We start from the raw sequence: 18,482 nt of genomic DNA, 5'->3' as shown, positions 1-18,482 counted from the left end.
TTCTCAGAGGGCAGATTACTTTTGATGGGGGTTCTGCCAGCTGGGTGGTTGAGTTAATTAAAACCTGATGCTTTTTCTCTTTTCCCAGAACCACCCAATCTGGAGGATGCAGGGAGGATGTTAAATGAAACAGTAGTGGTAAATAATCCCATGCAGCTTGAATGCAGAGCATCTGGGAATCCGCTGCCAGGTATGTAATTGTGCCTCTGAGAACATGCAGCAAGGCTGATAACAAGCTTTCAGTTTTATATGTCCATTGAAAATAATGAATATTCTGAATTTAATTTACTAAAGCAAGCCAGTAACTGTTAAGGAGTATGTTTGATGGGAAATGTCAGTGTATATTGAGTGATGTGGATTGAGTGTTGGGGGATTCAGTAATATGAGTATTTCTGTTCAAATGAATGAATAACACAAGAATAAACTCTTCCCTTAAAGCAGTGCTCTGCCCCTAGGCAATAAAACTGTTAGACCTCTATTAAAGAGGGCCAAAACACATCTGCTCCTTCCACCCCGTTAGGTCAATACTGTGTAGTGTAGGGCAGACTTGCAGATCCTTGTGCACTGGGGGTGCAGGTTTGTCTCCTGTTAAGGCAGAGAACTCTAAAACAGTCTCCATTCTAGTTACTTCATTGCTGGGATTCAGTTGTAGGAGTTTTGGAATAGATGTTTCTTCATAAGGGTTTGGTTTAATTTATTTTAGATGTGCAAGAGAAAAAAATTCTTTTCAACAATATTCCTTACTATCTTTTACTGATAGGATGTAAAAATATTATGTTAATATGGTAATGGTTGTTTCTCTGCTAGTAATTGTCACAGCAAGTCATGGGAAGTACTGTATATCTAGGAGGTTATACCTGGTAGCTTGTGTCTAGTAGAAGTTTTTATTCTTGTGCTATGGAGAGCCCCATTTTCAGAAGAAAGTTCAGATGACCATCTTGGTTCAAACATCTCTACCTTGGGAATTATTTTCTGCAAAGTGCTGTTTTCTAAAATAATTTGGACCTGTATAAAACAAAATTTAAAATTATTGAAGATATATTTAAAATTTCTTTTTAAGATTTTTTTATCCATTTTGCACTGGTTTTCTTGTAATTTTTGTCTTCCAACTTGGCAATTGTATTGCAGAAAATGCTCAGTCCACAGCCGTTGCGTCTGATCGCATGTTGAACTGATGCTAGGGAAGCAGCAGTTACAGGCTCTGCTGCTGGAGGGTGCCATCTTTTGGCTGAGATGCAAAGAAATTCTCCATTTTTGTTGCTTACTGAGTTCCTGTGAATTTTTCTTTTAGCGTAGTAACAGCTTTCAGTTTTTCAGTTGAGTTCTGTTTCCATTGCATATGTTTAGCTTCTAAACTTCTGCAGGTGGTTTACATTTGTATTGGTTTGTAATGCTGGCTAGCTGTATCTGAAAACTCAGATGGAAAATTTGAAGCGTATTTAGCCCCAGTATCAGCTGTGAATTGTGGGGGGGCTGTTGGCAATTTTGTCTCCCTCCTGTTTCCTCCTGCAGTTATCACGTGGTACAAAGACGGTCGTCCCCTCACGAGCGCTGCCAGTGCCACGTTGCTGCAGAGGGGGCAGGTTCTGCAGATTGAGGATGCCCAGATCTCCGACACGGGCATTTATAAGTGTGTGGCTGTCAACACAGCGGGCACTGCTGAGCTGTTTTATAGTCTTCAGGTTCATGGTGAGTATCATAAAACACATGAAGAACATCTATATGCCCCACTTTGCTCTTTTCTGTTTTTATTACCTGTGCTTAGCAGAGTCTTCATCATTCTTCATCCCACCATACTGAAAGAGATGGGGCAGGGATGAAGGAGAAAGTTTTCACTTTTGCTATTAACCACTGTGGGAAACCATGGTTTGAAACAGGGGAATGTGGTGAAGGTTGTCACAGCCTGGGTGAACAAGCAGAGGCCCCAGGTTTTTGGCGAGGGTATTGAGAGGCACCACATTTGTGGAAACAGTTACTTATGTTGGCGTGGGCTTGGAACTCTGTGCTTTGTTCTGATGACCTTGAAGCCAACAGCTGATAAAGAAAGCAAACAGTCCAAATGCTCTTTCATAATCTAGGAAGTCTGCAGAAAAAAAATGTGCTTCATTTAATAGGACAAAGTGGAAATGTGGGTGTTTGCAGACAGGAGACACCTGATCAAAAGCCAAATTGCAGCCTTCCCGCTGATTGCACTGCAGTTTGGATCAGCCCCTCTTGCAAATTCTTTTCTTTGATTCTTTGATACGTGTCTGTTCCTGCCACTGGTTTTCAGGGGGAGTCTTCCATGCAAAACTAGAGCCCAGATTTGGCAGTGTCCCCAGCTGAGATACATGCACAGTATATTGTTCCTATTGATGTTCATTAGCGAACAGTGAGTTGAGCAATGTAATTCCTTGGGATTAGTGAGCATGTTTTGAAAAAATCGAGAAGTGGCTGAATGCCATTGACCCCACCCAGCCATTCATTCCCAGCAAATGCTTACGGCCAAGGTCATCACTCTGGTTAAACATAGCAGTGAAAAATAACTCCTAAGCATATGCTGTGTCTCTGTGGGTGACAGAATTTCAGCAGATACACCCAGGGTTTTCTAGGGAGCTAATACTCTCTGTCTCAGGGCACATAAAATTTGCCCCCCGCCCCCTCCAGAACAGTATCAATTCTATGAAATTGGTACAAAGTACCAATTACATCAAGTGCAGCTGAGACACCAGCCTGTCTACCTACATAACTGAGCTTGTCTTGCACAGGCCTTACAAGAGATTGTGCTTTCTATTTATGCAGGAGAAAGCTTAGCATCCAGTTGATTTGGTGATTGAGAAACCTTGATTCTTTTCTGCTAGTAACAGAGGCAAGAGTGATCATTGAAAGGGGAATGGGCTGAAGTGTTTCACATTGGGGAACCTGCTCAGCTGCAGCAAGCTACGCTGCGTTTCCCGAACACCTGCTCTGCATTTGTGCATGGCAGACAGCCTTGTAAATGAGCATTTCTCATGGCCCGTTGCTGGTTGTACTCAACAACGTATGTAGCTAATAGAGCATTGTGTGTGCAGTGTCCATGGCAGAAATTATCAGGTCGTTTTTGCGTGGATTGCTTAGAAAAAGCAATACTTGAGGCTCCTGTCTTAACAATAAATGGAGCTGCAGCTCAATTTAAAGGAAGCCGTTTGCATTCCAGTTTAGCATATTGACATATTTTCATTGTACTCAGACTTTTTATACTTCTTTCTCACCTCAATAATTTCTTTCAGACATCTAAGAGCAATAGAAGCTATTGAAATGAAATGAGGCAAGCATCTATATATGTGTGGAAAGAAGATTATAAAATCACATTAGCTTTATTGACCACTCCTTTTGCTATTACTGTAATTTTTAACAAATAGCAAGTGTGAGTTACATTTTTAGAGGTTGCCAACTTGATTAATACATCTGATTTCCAGTAATTATTTTTATACACTTTTTCCCATATAGGAGAGGTATGAGTAGATCGTACTGTTCTCCCCTTTTTGTAGGCGTGACTTGAGTATTAAGTTTTGTGACTGATACTGAAAACAAAGGTGCATTATTAAGTTTTAAGTTGTAGGTTATAAAGCAAAGAAAATTGTTTTGATTCTCCTGGTAAGTGAAACGCCTCCCTTTTTAGCACTTTTGCATTAAGATGCAAATGTGTGTGGAAAGCAGTCATTGGAATTTGGAGCTTGTTTTCCACAAGAATGTGTCAGTGCTGCACCCACATTTGTTTACTCATGAAAAAAGCAAAATAAAGGGAGCGTAGCACAAGCAGTAGAAACATACAGAAAATTGTACGTACATTCCTGTCTCCCTTTCTAATGTAGCTCTACAAAACTTTCTAGCTTGTTTACCTACAGTAAGTGTTTTGAGATGTTCCCTTAAGAAGTTTTTTTATGATGAGAGAGGCAGATATTGCACATGCTGATCTGCTTGAGCATGATAAATGTTCACATCTCCCTTGCAGGTCAGTTGGTTACTCTGCATATGCATTTGCTTTATTCAGCTTACGTGATTTTTTTTTTTCTGTAAACCCATTGTTATTAATGGCCTTTCCTAAGATCTAAGGGGAGTATTACAAAAGTTGGAGGAAATGGTTCCAGGTTTGGGTTTTGCAGTTGTCTGCTGGGCCATAGGCCCACTCTTGCTTACCACTGCCCGGCGGTTTCACCCAAGCAGAGAGATGAGAACTCAGCATGAAGCAGTCAAATAGCAAGAGTTCAGGAGTGGTAGCATCAGAAATCTTTCTTACACTGTCCTGCCTTGCAGGAGGAGAAAATTCATTTATTTTCCCTGTGATTAATATTTCTGCACAACTGTTTTATATTTGTGGGTTTTCTGTCTTCTCTTTGCCCAGTGCCGCCATCCATCTCTGGCAGCAGCGACACGGTGGCCGTGGTAGTGAATAATCTAGTGAGGCTGGAATGTGAAGCCAGAGGGATCCCTGCACCTATCCTGACGTGGCTGAAAGATGGGAGCCCCGTTTCCAGCTTTAGCGATGGACTCCAGGTGCTGTGTTTGCATCCTGCTCTCCGAGGCCTTTCCTATTTTGATATATTTAAAACTAGTGCAATTTAATGCAAAGGGAATAAGTTAAATGGTTTGGAATGAGATGACAAGACTTTCTGCTGTAGGATAGTGGAGTGGTGCAAATTTAGCTCCAGGAATTAGTGTGTGAAGTGAGCTCACTGTGAGTGTTTTGAAATAAGTTGGTCTTTACAAATGATTTCCTATTGAGCAAGAGTTTGCCTCAGCAAATTCATCACTTATTTGCAAGAAGGGGAAGTTGCACTGGATTTCTGTCCTGAAGACATCCATACCTTAAGGATTCTATGATACAGTTTAAAATTGGATAGTGCTAGAGAAGCAATGTTGAAAGGTTTGCACTGCAGTTCTTTTCAGGGACATAGATAAGGAGAACCTATCAGTCTGATGGGTTTCCATCGTAACAAACATGACTAACAAACAAAAAGCATGTTTAAGACATTTAGGGAATTATTTGGCCTAGATTCATATCATTCATAACAAGTGACATTGTTACTTTAATAAAAACAAAACAAAAAACTCTTTCCCAACATATGTGGTTCCTTCATTAACACGGTAACTTGGGAGGATATGCCTGGACCTATTCCTTCTGTACTTCTACATCAATTTTTTCAGGATAAATAGTAATCCAAAAAAAACACCCCACCAATACTGGTGTAAAGAGGTATTCCTGAGTTAAAACAAAAGAATGTGATTGCTTTTGGGATGTAACTTTAAGATCTGAAAGGAGTCGGGGGAATTTTGTGTAATACAGGGATAACTTGTTACAGACAGGAGGTATAAAAGTTCCCTACAGATTTGCATAAAGTTAGGCTTCTCCTTTGGCAAAATCTTGGTCAAAAGAGAACAGTTAAGTGCAAGGAAGAGTGTAGAGAAAAAAGAAACGATGATAAGCAATGGGAGAACTAATATTGTGCTTTGAAATAAAGCTCTAGTTTCAAGTCCTGGATACTGAGTGTGTCCTGCTTCTATTGCAGGTTCTGTCCGGAGGCCGTGTCCTAGCATTAACCAGTGTTCAGATCAGTGACACAGGGAAATACACGTGTGTTGCAGTGAATGCTGCAGGCGAGAGTCAAAGAGATATTAATCTCCGAGTTTATGGTGAGATTTTTGTGGCAGATTTCTATATTTTTCATGTAAAAACTGTTTACAAATTTTAATTGAATGCAAAATGGCTCAGGTCTTCATCAACCATTGAAAGACAAGGGTTCCAAACCACATTTAAAGTACAGGTGATGATTACAAATCTATGTATAGATTTGTAAACATACTGTTTCTTTTTTATTTTCTGGAACCTCTGTCCCTTTTAGCTAGATAAAATTAAGGAAGCTGGTTACAAGTATGTTTAAAATTATCATTGTGCGATAGAAGCTGTCCTGGGTTGAACTCAGCTGCAGAGCCATTTTGAATGAGGCTGTCATCAAAAAGTAATATCACCCTTAGGACTTAACCTCGAGTGGGCTAATGAGTCATGGGAGGAAAATAATTAAGAATGGTGCTGGAGCTGGAGTGGATAGAAATATGCAACATTCTGGGCCAGACTAGAAGATGGAACAGTCTAGACCGTGTTTGGTTGCCATGAGCATAACTAGATGAATATTAAACCTTGCTCCCTCACAACACAAACGCTTTACTGTCTGTCTTTCTATGTTTCATGAACTCGATTTTCTTTTGAACACAGTTCAGTTTGTGTAAGAGGGAAAGCAATTGGTGGGAAAATAATCAGAAATAAATTTGCCTTCTGCAGTAATGGATCAGCTTCCAGTTTTCATTTCTGCAGCAGTCATAAAGAATCTAGGCCTTTTGTGAAGTCTACAAGGAAAGTGAGATAAACAGTTCTTTTTTTTAACTTACTGTATTTCTTATCCACAGAGACCAGACTTTTCTCTAAATTATTTCCAAACTGTGAAATCAGCTGCTCTGCTAAGTACTTCCTCTGAAAAAAAACAAACCAAAGCTGTATTGTTAGTGGGGTTTGGAGAGCCATACTGCTGGCTTACTGAGCAGCACTCTGGGGCATTTTATAATCTCAGATTTGCTAATTAGTTCAATGTCTTTTTGTTCAAAGTGAAGTCTGGAGTATTTCTCCAAGACAATCCAACCGCTTCCCCTCTTCTTACTCCTGTGTATTGTGCAATCAGACATGCGATTTCTGGAGTAATGGATTGCAAGGCTAAATGTGAAGGAAAAGGGACAATAAAGGCTCTTGTATTTGGCTGTGTTAAAATTTTAGTTGTGCAAACTGAATTAGTACCTGCCAAACATAAAATTCCCCCTGGATACAAGCAGCCAGAACAAGTAACCTCCAGGACAGATTGAGTAGTGCGCAGGAGCAATGCAGAGGACTGCTAGCCTATCACTTTTTATTTATTTCTCTTTATTTCATTTTTATTTATTCCCGTTTTACAAGTCAGTTCATGCTTGAGACCCAAACGCTTCAAAACTTTCAAGATGGCAACGTTCTGGCGAAGGCAAAACGCTACCTGGGGAATCTCAGAAAACCCCAGCTGACCATGAGAGGGCATGGGGTTCCCCACGGACATGCAGCTTGGTGGGGAACGCTGATGCGAGGCCTGCATGGTGAATAGTTCAGGGCCATTGGCCACTTTTTAATTCAGCCTCATCAAGCCATAAACACCGGGGAATACTGCTCGCTGGCCATATGCTAAGGTTTTGTTCTCACTTCTCACTCACTTCCTTTTCTGACTCTGGAAAAACAGATATTTCCTAAAATGAAGAAAAAAGTATACATTTTCCTATTCAGGAACAACTAATAGACTTCACTTTAACTCTCTGCAAGCATATGGTTTCTACAGAGAAAACTTCACTCCAAATGAATGAAGTTCATTCGTTCTGATTTTTATACTCTAGAAATGCAGAAAGGTGAAAATGAGGTGGTCACTGAAACTGGTGTGCAAATTAAGAAGTGTTTGGTCCCAAGTATTGCAATAATTAGCTAGCAAATATCACACAAAACAACTCTTCAAAGTGTCAGCCACATTTTTATTGTCAGGAAGAGTTAAAACTTTTTGCAGCTTCTGGGTGAGCTAGCTGCTTCCATATTTTTTGTCTTGTGATATGAAGGAGACTTAAGCTGTATGTGGGAAAGGTGCTCTTCTCTTTTCATTAAATAAAGAGTTTTAAGCCCTGCAATATGTCCTGCTCCGGGGCGTGCAGCACGCCCAAGGCTTCCTTGTTCTGCCTGCCTGTTGCAGTTCCGCCGGACATCATGGGCGAGGAGCAGAACGTCTCGGTGCTCCTCGGGCAGCCCGTGGAGCTGCGGTGCCGCAGCCGCGCGGTGCCGCCCGCCCTGCTGGCCTGGCTCAAGGACGGGCGCCCCTTGCTGAAGAAACCAGGTCTGAGCGTCGCCGAGGACGGCAGCGCCTTGAAGGTAAAAGGGGTCGTGCTGTGGCTGCCTGGGCAGCAGATCCACCGCGGAGGGACTAGATCTGCTTGGGAGGCCGGACCCTCTGGTGCCAAAGGGTATTGCATGGATGGACACACGTCCAGGCACACACGTGTTTGAGCACAGGTTTTGCACTAATACTGTATTATGAATATTTAAGGAGATAAATGTGAAAATAAAAGTTGAAAACTGAGCAGCCTCTTCCTGCTGCATTTCTTTGCAGTAACGTGGAAAGAAAACCCCAGAGTTTTCATTTTCTTTCTAGATTGACGGAGCTCAAGTTCAGGACACAGGCCGTTATACTTGCGAGGCGACAAATGTTGCTGGGAAAACTGAGAAGCACTACAATGTCAATGTTTGGGGTAAGATTAAATAAGATTATTCTCAATATGGGAACAGGGCTCAGAGTGAAGTTACGACGCGAGACACTCAAACACTCTGTATTTCATAAGCGTTTAATTTCTAAAGTTCATGCAGAGAAACATTGTGTTTGCTGTCATTTAACATTCCCAGGAAAGCATACACATTTTAAATTATTGCAGAAAAAAGATAATTTCATAGTTCAGAACTGTGTCATTATTTATTCAAAAGAAACTCTTCCAGGGTTGAAGTGAGGTGTGGATAGTGCAATATCGCATTAGACCCAGGCCAAAGCATATGCACCTATTTGCTGGACATTTCTTCTTTGTCTCCCTGTTTTCTCTGTCCTTTAGCTCCCTACCCATTCCTGGAAGATTTGTCCTGTTGCAAGAACTTTTGGTGATGGAGAGATCTGCATTAGTTCTTTAGTGCGGTGAGACCAGTAGTGTCTTGAGGGAGGGGATAGTTCTTTGCTAGTTAGCAGCTATGATGGAATTAGCTTAATAGAAACCACGAGTTGCCTGGGAAAGTCCTTGTGGATAACTGTTTAGAATTACCATCTTTGTTTACACACAGCGAGCAGAAGTCCTGCCTGCCATATTTTAAATTTTAAATCCAGGAAATCTGTTTTTCCAAGGATTGGTGAGATCCTGGGAGCTAGCTCTGGTTCCAGAAACTGGTGGAATAAGCCCATGTGTTAAATGTACGACAGACCTCCTTAGAGAATGGCACAAACTTTCTGATTAGAAGCAGAGCAGCTAAAGGTTGAAACCAGTATAGTACCATAAAAACCTCTGCAGACAGCCTTTCTGAAACTCTGTATATCCATTTGCTGCTTAGCAAAGAGTTAGCCTGAAGAGCAGTGGAACAGGCTGCCCAGGGAGGTTGTGGAGTCTCCTTCTCTGGAGGTCTTCAAAACCCGCCTGGATGCCACCCTGTGCCACATGCTCTAGGTGTGCCTGCTTGAGCAGGAAGGTTGGACTAGATGATCTGTAGAGGTCCCTTCCAACCTTAAATATTCTGAAATATTCTGAAATATTCTGAAGTTTCAGAAGGAATAGTGCTCTTTTGTTGTGTGCATTGGAAATGGGCTGGAGAAGTTATTCACAAGTGAGTGTTTCTTCTTTGATTTCAGCCTGCATTCTCTGGTGGGGCTTTTGGGTCTATTTTCAAGTATTACCTATGCTGTTCTCATCTAAAGCAAATGGGTCCCTCCCTTCAGGAAGGCAGTTTTCCCTTCCCCAGTGATTGAGGCAGTGAAGTTTAAGATGTTGAGAATCAGAGTGAAAGGAGATTGGCTCCTTTTCCCTGCAGCTGTTTCACAGTCACTAGGTGTTGAGCAGGGCTGGTGCTCTGCTCTGGCAGGACAGCTGAAGCAGGGGAATTCTGAGTGTAGGGTGTAGCAGCCAGTGGGCTGCGTTGCTGGAGGAGATATTCAAAGCAAAAAATCTCGCTGAATTTAAAAAAAACATTTGCATACTAATGGTGATATTTGTAGGTTTGTGAGTCTCTGTGTACATAGTTTTCATAGTACATAGTAACTTTGTAGGGTGAAGCCACTTCAAAAAGTCAGCCATAGGTGCAGCCTGTGCCTACACCACCTCAGAGACTAGAGGGGTGGGTTTGGTCATTCCCAAGCAGAGTGTTCCCTGCCAGGCTCTGGTTCACAGCTCTATGGAGGCAGATGTGTAAATCCCTTCATGCACGCTGGGACCCATCTGCCCAAGACTCAAGAAGATCTGGCTTTTGGCTAATAACATTCTATTTCACATGATATTGAATATTTGGCCTTTCTTTTCAGTGTCCCCGAGTATCCATGGCTCAGGTGACATCTCTCAGCTGACAGTAATTGAAGGAAGCCTGATAAGCCTGATATGTGAGTCCAGTGGCATCCCTCCACCCAGTCTGACTTGGAAAAAGAATGGTGAGTTACCACCTCTTGTCCATTTTATAAAACAAATGCAAAGATTTTTGGTATTTTTTTTTTGCATTTTCTTGTGATCATTTTAGACAGCATTTTTCAGGGTGTTTAGGAGACTCCTGAGCTGACTTAAAAATGGACAGTTAATGCATATTGATGAAGCACATGTTCCTTCTGAATATGCTTATTTACTACAGCACAGCAGGACTACATCTGGGCTTGTTTAAGAGTCCCAGGTGGCGTGGCCACGAGTGGTGAAATGCTGTGGTGTGTGGGCATCTCTGTGATCCACGGGGGCACAGAGATGTGTCCTCCAGGTTCTTTCAAAATGTGCAGCCGTGGCACACAGCCAGGTGATGAAAATGCACTTAGCTGGGATAGTTGCCTTTGGATCTACTCAACTTTTCTCTCATCTCAACTTAATATTCAAAGTAGTATGCACACCTGTTTCCTTTAGGGATTAAAGTAACCGCTGACAAATACCTCTTAGGCCTAGGTATAGTAAAGTAGTTATTTTGACACCTCTTAAGCACAAATGCTGTCAGAGGCAGAGGATTAGGCAAACTAAGGAACCAAACTCTTTAATAGTAATTACTGTACTTTTAATCAATCTTATCTGTGTTGTTCTATGGCATTCAATGTGCTTTGCACTTACCTTAATTAGCATCTGGAAAGAGCAGATTTAATTACAAAGCACTTTTCCACTATGTGAATTTTTCCAGGAAAATAAAGCTTATCAAGTTCTTCTTAAAGCCTTTCTCATGGAAGCAAAAAATGCACAACGTGAGATATTGCAGTATTGTGCAACAAAGCCAAAGTGTGTGCACTTAAATGGCAAATACTAAATTGAAACTATTTGCATGTCTAGAAAGTCATTTGGAAAGCTGTGCAAATTTGAATAATACTAAATAATTGAATTCTTCAGCATTCTTGAAATATAGTACATACATTCAGAGAGAAGATTTTCAAAGATATAAGTGGGAAATGAAAACTGAGCTTGTAAGAATTTTGAATGGGAAATGCACATTTTTTTTGTCATGAAGTCTCCCCGTGGTCTCTAAAGGTGAGCAGAGGTGCCTAATTGTAGATCACAAAGTTTGAGAACTCTGCTGAGAGAATATTATATTATTTTGCTGTACTAGAAGTCTGATATTTCTGATGAGGATTTTCGGGGTGGACGGATATGTACACATGCTGTGGGATATAAAATACCCAGATGGTCCAGGTGATGAACCACCTGAGCAACTTCCCTGGCACACTCGTCTCTTGCAGGCTCCCTGTTGGTGCCTGACCTTTCGGGAAGAGTGAGGGTGCTGTCTGGGGGCAGGCAGCTGCAGATTTCCATTGCTGAAAAGTCTGATGCTGCATTTTACACTTGCGTGGCTTCGAACGTGGCTGGAAATGCAAAGAAGAATTACAGTTTGCAAGTGTACGGTAGGTTCATAGTTCACCACTCTGATACAGAGTTAGGCTATGAAAGAATTCTCGGTATAGGGAGGCTAGGTTGGGAGATTTTCAAGAGTCAAACTCATGTTTCCATTTTTAAAATGCCTGTAAACTCTATTTAAAATGTTCTTGGGGTGGAGGAGGGGTCATCTGTCTTTACAGAGCCCACACAGAGAACATTATGAGCTGCAGAGTGCCCCTAGCTCAGTTGCCAGAAATAATTCACAATAACTAGTCTTTTGTTAAAATACTAATGATTAGCTCAGTTACTGTGCTCAGATATTGGTGAAGATCCTGAAATGCAGCATTTGTTTGACTTCTGTGTCTTTTCCTTTCATAGTTCGTCCAACTATTTTGAACAGTGGTAGCCACCCATCAGAAGTTGTTGTCACCCAAGGAAGTGAAGTTTCCTTGGAATGCAAGGTCCAGGGTATTCCAGAGCCAACAATAACGTGGATGAAGGATGGCCGTCCGTTGGCCAGCGGAAGGGACTTAGAAATACTTCATGACGGGCTCTTTCTTCAGCTGAAAAATGCCCTGGTGTCAGACACTGGCCGCTACGTGTGCGTTGCTGCCAACGTGGCAGGGCTGGCTGACAGAAAGTATGATTTAAACGTTCATGGTGAGTATGTCAGAAAAAAAGGAGCAGGAGCATCAGAAACAAATGAAACCTTAAACCTCTCCAAGGACACTAAAAGATATTAGTGTACTGAAATATCCTAGATATCTGAGAGAGAAAAATCAAAATTTGAACAAGAACACCCTGCTGTTGGCCCCTGTTTGAAGAGAGTTGCCTGAGTCAGCACCTACTCGTCAAATGCTCTCATTTCTGCCCTCTCTGAATTATTTGAAGATGGTGTCCAAGCAATAATGCATCTCAGTTATTGAATTTGGTGGCATTTATTACAGCCTCATATTATGTTACAGCCACTTTGATTCAGAACAGGACTTCTCTTGCATATGATTTTTTTTTCTTACCCTTTACCAAACACTGAATATTTGTGCTTTGAAAGCATATAGCCAGGAAGGAATGAAGTTGCTCTGCCACTAAACCAGGAGAACGGATTATAGGGGTTTAGTGACCAGATTCTTGGCAAATCCCATCATATCCCAGAGGCAGATGAGTAGCTCTCTATAGTGGGGATGCAGGTCAGGACTTGCACTGAAGTCCTAAAGAGGGGAAAAGGGTTATAGAAACCCAGGTTATCTGTTTGGTAGTATGAACTACAGAAATACTTCCAAAATGGGACTATTCCCACTAGGAAAGGAAAGGCCAAAATAAATTTATTTTACTTACTTTAATCTGTAAAAGAGGTTGTTGTGTGGGGTGATAATCATAAACTGTTACTCATAAACTGTTATTTGCTGGGGGTCTTAAGCCATAATATAAAGGTAATAGTTCTGATAAAGTTATTTTAATTAATTAATTTTAAGATACTTTTGTCCAGTGACTTCATGATCTTTTACCTTTCTCCTTGCAGTTGCACAAGCTTGTCATTAATGTAACCAATGTCTTCTCACTTATCAGGCCTGTCTTAACTTGAATGCATTGTCCTTTGGATGACAGAATGCTTTGAGACAACCAGGAGTCATTTTTATTTGGTGTGAAGTGTGATTTTTCTTTCCTTTTGCTCTGTAGTTCCCCCGAGTATCACTGGTGACCTGCAGATACCTGAAAACATCAGCATTGTGGAGAAAAATCCCATCTCACTGACCTGCGAAGCTTCAGGAATTCCCCTGCCCTTGATAACATGGCTCAAGAACGGATGGCCTGTCACTGCAAACAGCTCAGTGAGGATCCTCTCAGGTACCAGAAGCTTGGAAGCTGTTTTTTGGATTTCTTAATGGGATTTTAGTGAAGGGCTCTCTGCATCAGCAGAGCAGGCATTTTGTATGCCCGACGTTTGATTCAATGATCTTTAAAGACAAGGAGGAAAAAAGAAACCCTTATCCAGTACCAAATTGTTCAGCAGGTGGAATCAGATTGGCTGGAGTACAAGTATGGATAACTAACTACATAAGCTATTTAAGTCTTTACCAAACTTTACTTGGAGAGGACAAAGGTGTGATAGCTGCTAGGGCACACGGTCTGTGGTACAGTGTACATGATAATGTAAATATTGTCTGGCCTTGGAGCTGACCAAATCTGATCTTTAAAATACCTTCTTTTAGAAGCCTAAGAAGGTGTCAGGCAGGGAAGGACAGCACAGAGCAGTTCACTGGCAAGAGGGCAAGAACAACACAAAGTTCTGTGGACGCAGGGTAGCTTGTGATAGGCAGAGAAACAGCTCCTCTTCGTGAAGGATCTTGACTTCCAAGTTCAGATGTGTTCTGATGTGTCCATAGTGATTGACAGAAGTGAGCGAAATAGGAAGGGCTCAATACACAGCCTGTAAACCACAGTCCTGCAGGGAAGGGAGACTGTTCTGAGGAAGCTTCTAATACTTGGCCATAGCCAAGCCATCTAGCAGCGTGCATATGGGAAAACCATGAGGATAAAAGGATATGGAGAAAGGAGTGGCTGTCTGATTCTTATCCGAGAGAAATCTGCCTTGCCACCTACAAAAACAATTTCTTTGGGGGATGATAGTTGCTGTTTTGCCTGCTGATTTCTACACCCACACTAACATCAGCACCCTGATTGCAGCCCTGGGAAGGGTGAGGCACAGAAAGATGTTTATTGTCTGAATGTTAGTGGTAGTGGGAGGGGGAAAACAGGCCAGAGCTTGGTGCTGTTGTTTTTCCCAGCAAACTCCGTGCTTTCGTGCAGTTCTTTATTATAAACTACACATTGCAGTAGTGAACTCTGACCAATATGGCATTGGGGGGTTTTGTTTGTGTCTGTACAACTGTTAAAAATAAATAAAGGCAAGCAACAAACAAACAAAACCCTTCAGCTAATATTCAAAAGGTAAAATACTTTGCCAAAGCAACATTTCAGCGCTGTTGATTGAAAACATGCTTGGCATTGCAGATGATTTAAATGTGTGGACACACTGTTGGCAGCTTGAAATAGCTTGGAAACTGGGCTGGTGTTTTTTCTTGATGATGCTCCATCCTGAGCCCTTTGCAAAAAATTACATCTGCACCATAACCCATCCGTCCTCCTCAGCGGCACGCACCAAGCTGCGTGCCAGCTTTGGGAAGGAGAGGGGCTGTTCCTAAGTCCCAGTGACATGTAGAGAAGTCATCTCCTGCCTCAGCACTGGAGCTGCTGCTCTGCACATGTGTGATCTCAGAGAGAGCTGCACAGTCTCCTGCAGGTAGATGCCTCCTCCACGTGGCTTCTTACAGGGCTTTGCTCAGCCGTGGAAAGGATCAGGGTGATACAAGGCTGTGAGACCCAAGCCCTCCCACATCTTACAGTGCTCCCTGCAGCAGGTGTGAGTCCTTGGGCTAAGGCACATCCAGGGGCGGTTTCTTTCTTCAAAGCACATGACCAGAAACATGAATTTGGGGGATATATCTCAGTAAGGAGGCTCTGGGGATATCCATAGGCAGATGATGTGCAGTTCAGAGGTGGGGTGCTGTGCACTGATGATGGCTGATGTGAGACTGCTACTGAGGGAGTGAAGGCTGAAAGATGGCCATCACATTTGTGTGTATAATGAACGGCTCATTTTTCCTTTTGTTTGGCTGTTCCTCTGCCAGAAAGGAAGCAAAGAGAAAATACCCTGCTAGGGAAAAGTGAGGAGGTTCTTGGTCCTTTGCTCAAACATACTTGCACATCTTCTCTCCTTTCAAGCAGCAGACTCTAATGATGGTGCATGCTGTGGCTTTCCCCTCAGGAGGCAGGACGCTCCGTCTGACCCACACAAGTGTAGAAGATGCAGGTCAATACACGTGTGTAGTGACGAATGCTGCAGGAGAAGCAAGGAAGGACTTTGACCTTTCTGTTCTAGGTAAGTGTGATGATTTTTGTTAGAATTAAAGAAAGGGAGCTTGCTATATACTTCGGTAGTACTTTGAAAAGTACTTTGCCAAAGCGTAGGGAGGAAAAAATTACAGATAATAACGTGGTCTGGAAATGAGCTTTTAGGTAAGATGGGTAAGATGGTAAGATGGGGGATTGGTGGTTCTTGACACATCAGTTCTCATCTGGTCCACTGCACAGCTCAGAAATACCATGATGGCAGGACCAAGGGGACAGGGGGATAGGGCTGTTTCTTTTGGCAGCAGTCTGAACTGAAGCTGGCGTAAAGTCGAAGGAAAACTACAGCTGCAGGAAGGCAAGTGGAAGTCATTCTGGGAACTGGGTGCATCTCGTGCTAGAAGGCAGGGAGCTGCAACCCCTGTGATAGTTCTTATGCATTTAAAACCAGCTGCACTGGGTAGAATATTTGTTAGTTTAGCTGTGTGATGAAAATAATCTGTTGCAACAAAGAGGTGAAAACAAAGCCAAGACCTACTGTGAAATTAAACATTGGGCCTGGAATTGTTTTTTGCGCAACAGAAATCTCTGTTCCAAGGAAAATCTTTGATCAGGGAAGCTTTTGCTACTGTGAAGCAACCAAACAACATGTGATAGCGGATGCTCCTGCTGATGTATTTAGACAAGCAGTAATGCAGCAGTCTCTTTACATGAGAACATTTACAGGTATATAGAGCCTTCGATGTGTAAATTTGTCTAGTGCCTTAGTTGCAGAAATAGATTTTTTCTGCTCTTTGCTTGAGTCACTATTTATTATTTCTGCTAGTAATTACAGGCCTTAAGCAGGTTGTCTTAGATCATTAGTGTGTAGAATCCGACTGTAGGCCTTTTCTGTAAGATGTAGTGCACAATCTGCTTCCTTTTGCCTTCAGCTGACGTGGGCATATAATAACTTAGATTCGTGTCAGTTCGTGTTTATTTGATGAGCTCATGGAAGTGTAAATATGGCAGAATGGAGGAGATGGCCAACCACTGAAAAGCCTGCATTGTTTTACTGTTTTCTTTGGAAGGTTTCTAGCAGAAGGGTGTTCACGAGGCTTCTGGGAGCCTCTCTCGCACGGGCTTTGTTTGCCTTGAAGAAGAATGCTCAGTGAAGCCCAGTTCAAGGGGCTCAGTGGAAAATTCCATTGTTGGCTCTTCCCTGCCCTCCCCCCAGTGATTTTTTTTGTCTTTCTAGAGGAAAGTTACTGGAATGCGGGCTGAGCGCGGCGCAGCAGCGTGCTGCAAGCGCAGTGGGCAGGAACGTTCCTGGGCTGCAGCCCCTGCGCGGAGAGCCCAGCCTTGGAAGCAGGATCCTGCTGGGTTTGCAGAGTGCTTGGTGTCATACGTCTGCAGTTAATGTGTGCTCACAATTTGCTCTGGAGTTTTGGGGCCAAAACCATAAATTGTGCATAAATAAGTGTATTTATGAACAAGGACGTTTGGCCTGACTTGGAAGTCCTGATGGGTATGATTTTTGGCTGTGTTTTCTCCCGTCTAATATCGTGTGTCTTTGTCCAGCCACATTTGAATGCTAGGACCCCTAGGAAAGCCTCTTTTGCTTTGCTTGCACAGTGGCAGCAGGGAATTTGACTGTAACTGCATTACAAGTTGGTAAGAGAGCCAGTACTGCCCACCAAGGTTCTGCTAGCCATGATCCCACCACATACCCTGCTCAGATGCCAGCGTTTAGCTGCTTTGAAATAGTCTCCTCACCATTCCAGCCATCCAGTGTGATGCAAACTTATTGTAACTTTTTGTTTTCTTCAGTTTCCTTTTTGTTCTCTTTGTCAGTATCAGAGATTCGATGTGACGCAGCTTTTTCTCAGTTGACAGTGAATTCAGCAGATCTTATTTTACCTTAATTCTGCCTGTGATTCTTGTTTTTATGAAACTTTTGCTTCCATCTTACTGGTAGGTCACAAATAAGCTGTTAAGTATATTTTCTTTTCTTGTGTCATCAAGTGGTCAATCCTACAGTAAGGTTTTTCTTATAACAAGTAGAGTATTTTGAGTGTGGGTAGGTATTTTAATAGCATAGTTATGTCTTTTATTTCTCCACAGAAACAGGGTTTATAGCACTGTAAGATGCATTAGACTCATAATTTGTTTGTCCCCCTCTGTGGAATTAACTGTATCAGTATGAAACACATTTATGCCTTTACACAGCATCCACCCTTTGGTAATCTACTATATTGCTTTCACTGTGCCAGTAGAGGAAAAGATGAAACAACAACAACAACAACAAAGTATGTGAACAAACAGGCTTTGTCTCTCTCTCTCTTTCTTTTATCACTTTCTCTAGTGTTCTGGGTAGATGCTTTAAATTACTTTTGGAGAACAAGCGACGCTTAAACTTAAGCCATGGTTTTGAACAAATAAAAACACTAGCTTCTTTATCACGGTGATAGAATTTGCTTACAAACTTACAAAATGTGCTGGTGCATAAAGTCACAGAAACATAGAATCACAGAATGTTCAAGGTTGGAAGGGACCTCTAGAGATCATCTAGTCCAACCTTCCTGCTCAAGCAGGGACATCTAGAGCATGTCAATCCTGGCACGTTAACGAAGTGTCCACTACCACTGCTTGTCATCTATTGCTCTGCTGATTACGCTCGAAAGTGTGAGGAATGCAGCTGCTCAGCACTTTGAGCATCCTCCAGCTCCACAGAGACAGCAAGGTGAGCACCTTGAGGGGCTGCGGTCCCTCTGTGTGGAGCAGGGTGCTTAAGGAGTGCAGAACTTGGCTGTCTCACGTCTGGACGTGACTCTGGGAGGGCTGACTGAGCTGCTCGTGGGTCTGTGTGGCCGAAGCAAGCGTGTCCTCAGGCATTGCCTTTGCCTTTGGTACGTAGTGGTTGCAAGAAATGTTCTGATTACAAAACC

At 42.4% G+C, this 18,482-nt stretch overlaps 1 protein-coding gene across 1 annotated transcript in view; it reads left to right on the top strand.

Annotated features, from left to right (window-relative positions):
* Positions 1-18,482, top strand: part of HMCN1 (hemicentin 1) — a 144,931-nt gene that overhangs the window by 75,607 nt on the left and 50,842 nt on the right. The window contains exons 38-48 of the mRNA XM_026043730.1: positions 89-190; positions 1,513-1,689; positions 4,364-4,515; positions 5,529-5,652; positions 7,767-7,942; positions 8,223-8,319; positions 10,119-10,241; positions 11,511-11,672; positions 12,025-12,306; positions 13,324-13,491; positions 15,473-15,586. Coding sequence (XP_025899515.1) covers positions 89-190; positions 1,513-1,689; positions 4,364-4,515; positions 5,529-5,652; positions 7,767-7,942; positions 8,223-8,319; positions 10,119-10,241; positions 11,511-11,672; positions 12,025-12,306; positions 13,324-13,491; positions 15,473-15,586 — 1,677 coding nt within the window. The remainder of the gene's footprint in view (positions 1-88; positions 191-1,512; positions 1,690-4,363; positions 4,516-5,528; positions 5,653-7,766; positions 7,943-8,222; positions 8,320-10,118; positions 10,242-11,510; positions 11,673-12,024; positions 12,307-13,323; positions 13,492-15,472; positions 15,587-18,482) is intronic.

This window comes from Nothoprocta perdicaria, unplaced genomic scaffold (genome assembly GCF_003342845.1).
Source record: "Nothoprocta perdicaria isolate Ctin4 unplaced genomic scaffold, notPer1 scaffold_338, whole genome shotgun sequence".
NCBI lineage: Eukaryota > Metazoa > Chordata > Aves > Tinamiformes > Tinamidae > Nothoprocta > Nothoprocta perdicaria.
The sequence above is the reverse complement of the archived record's forward strand: the minus strand, read 5'-3'. Positions and strand labels throughout refer to the sequence as shown.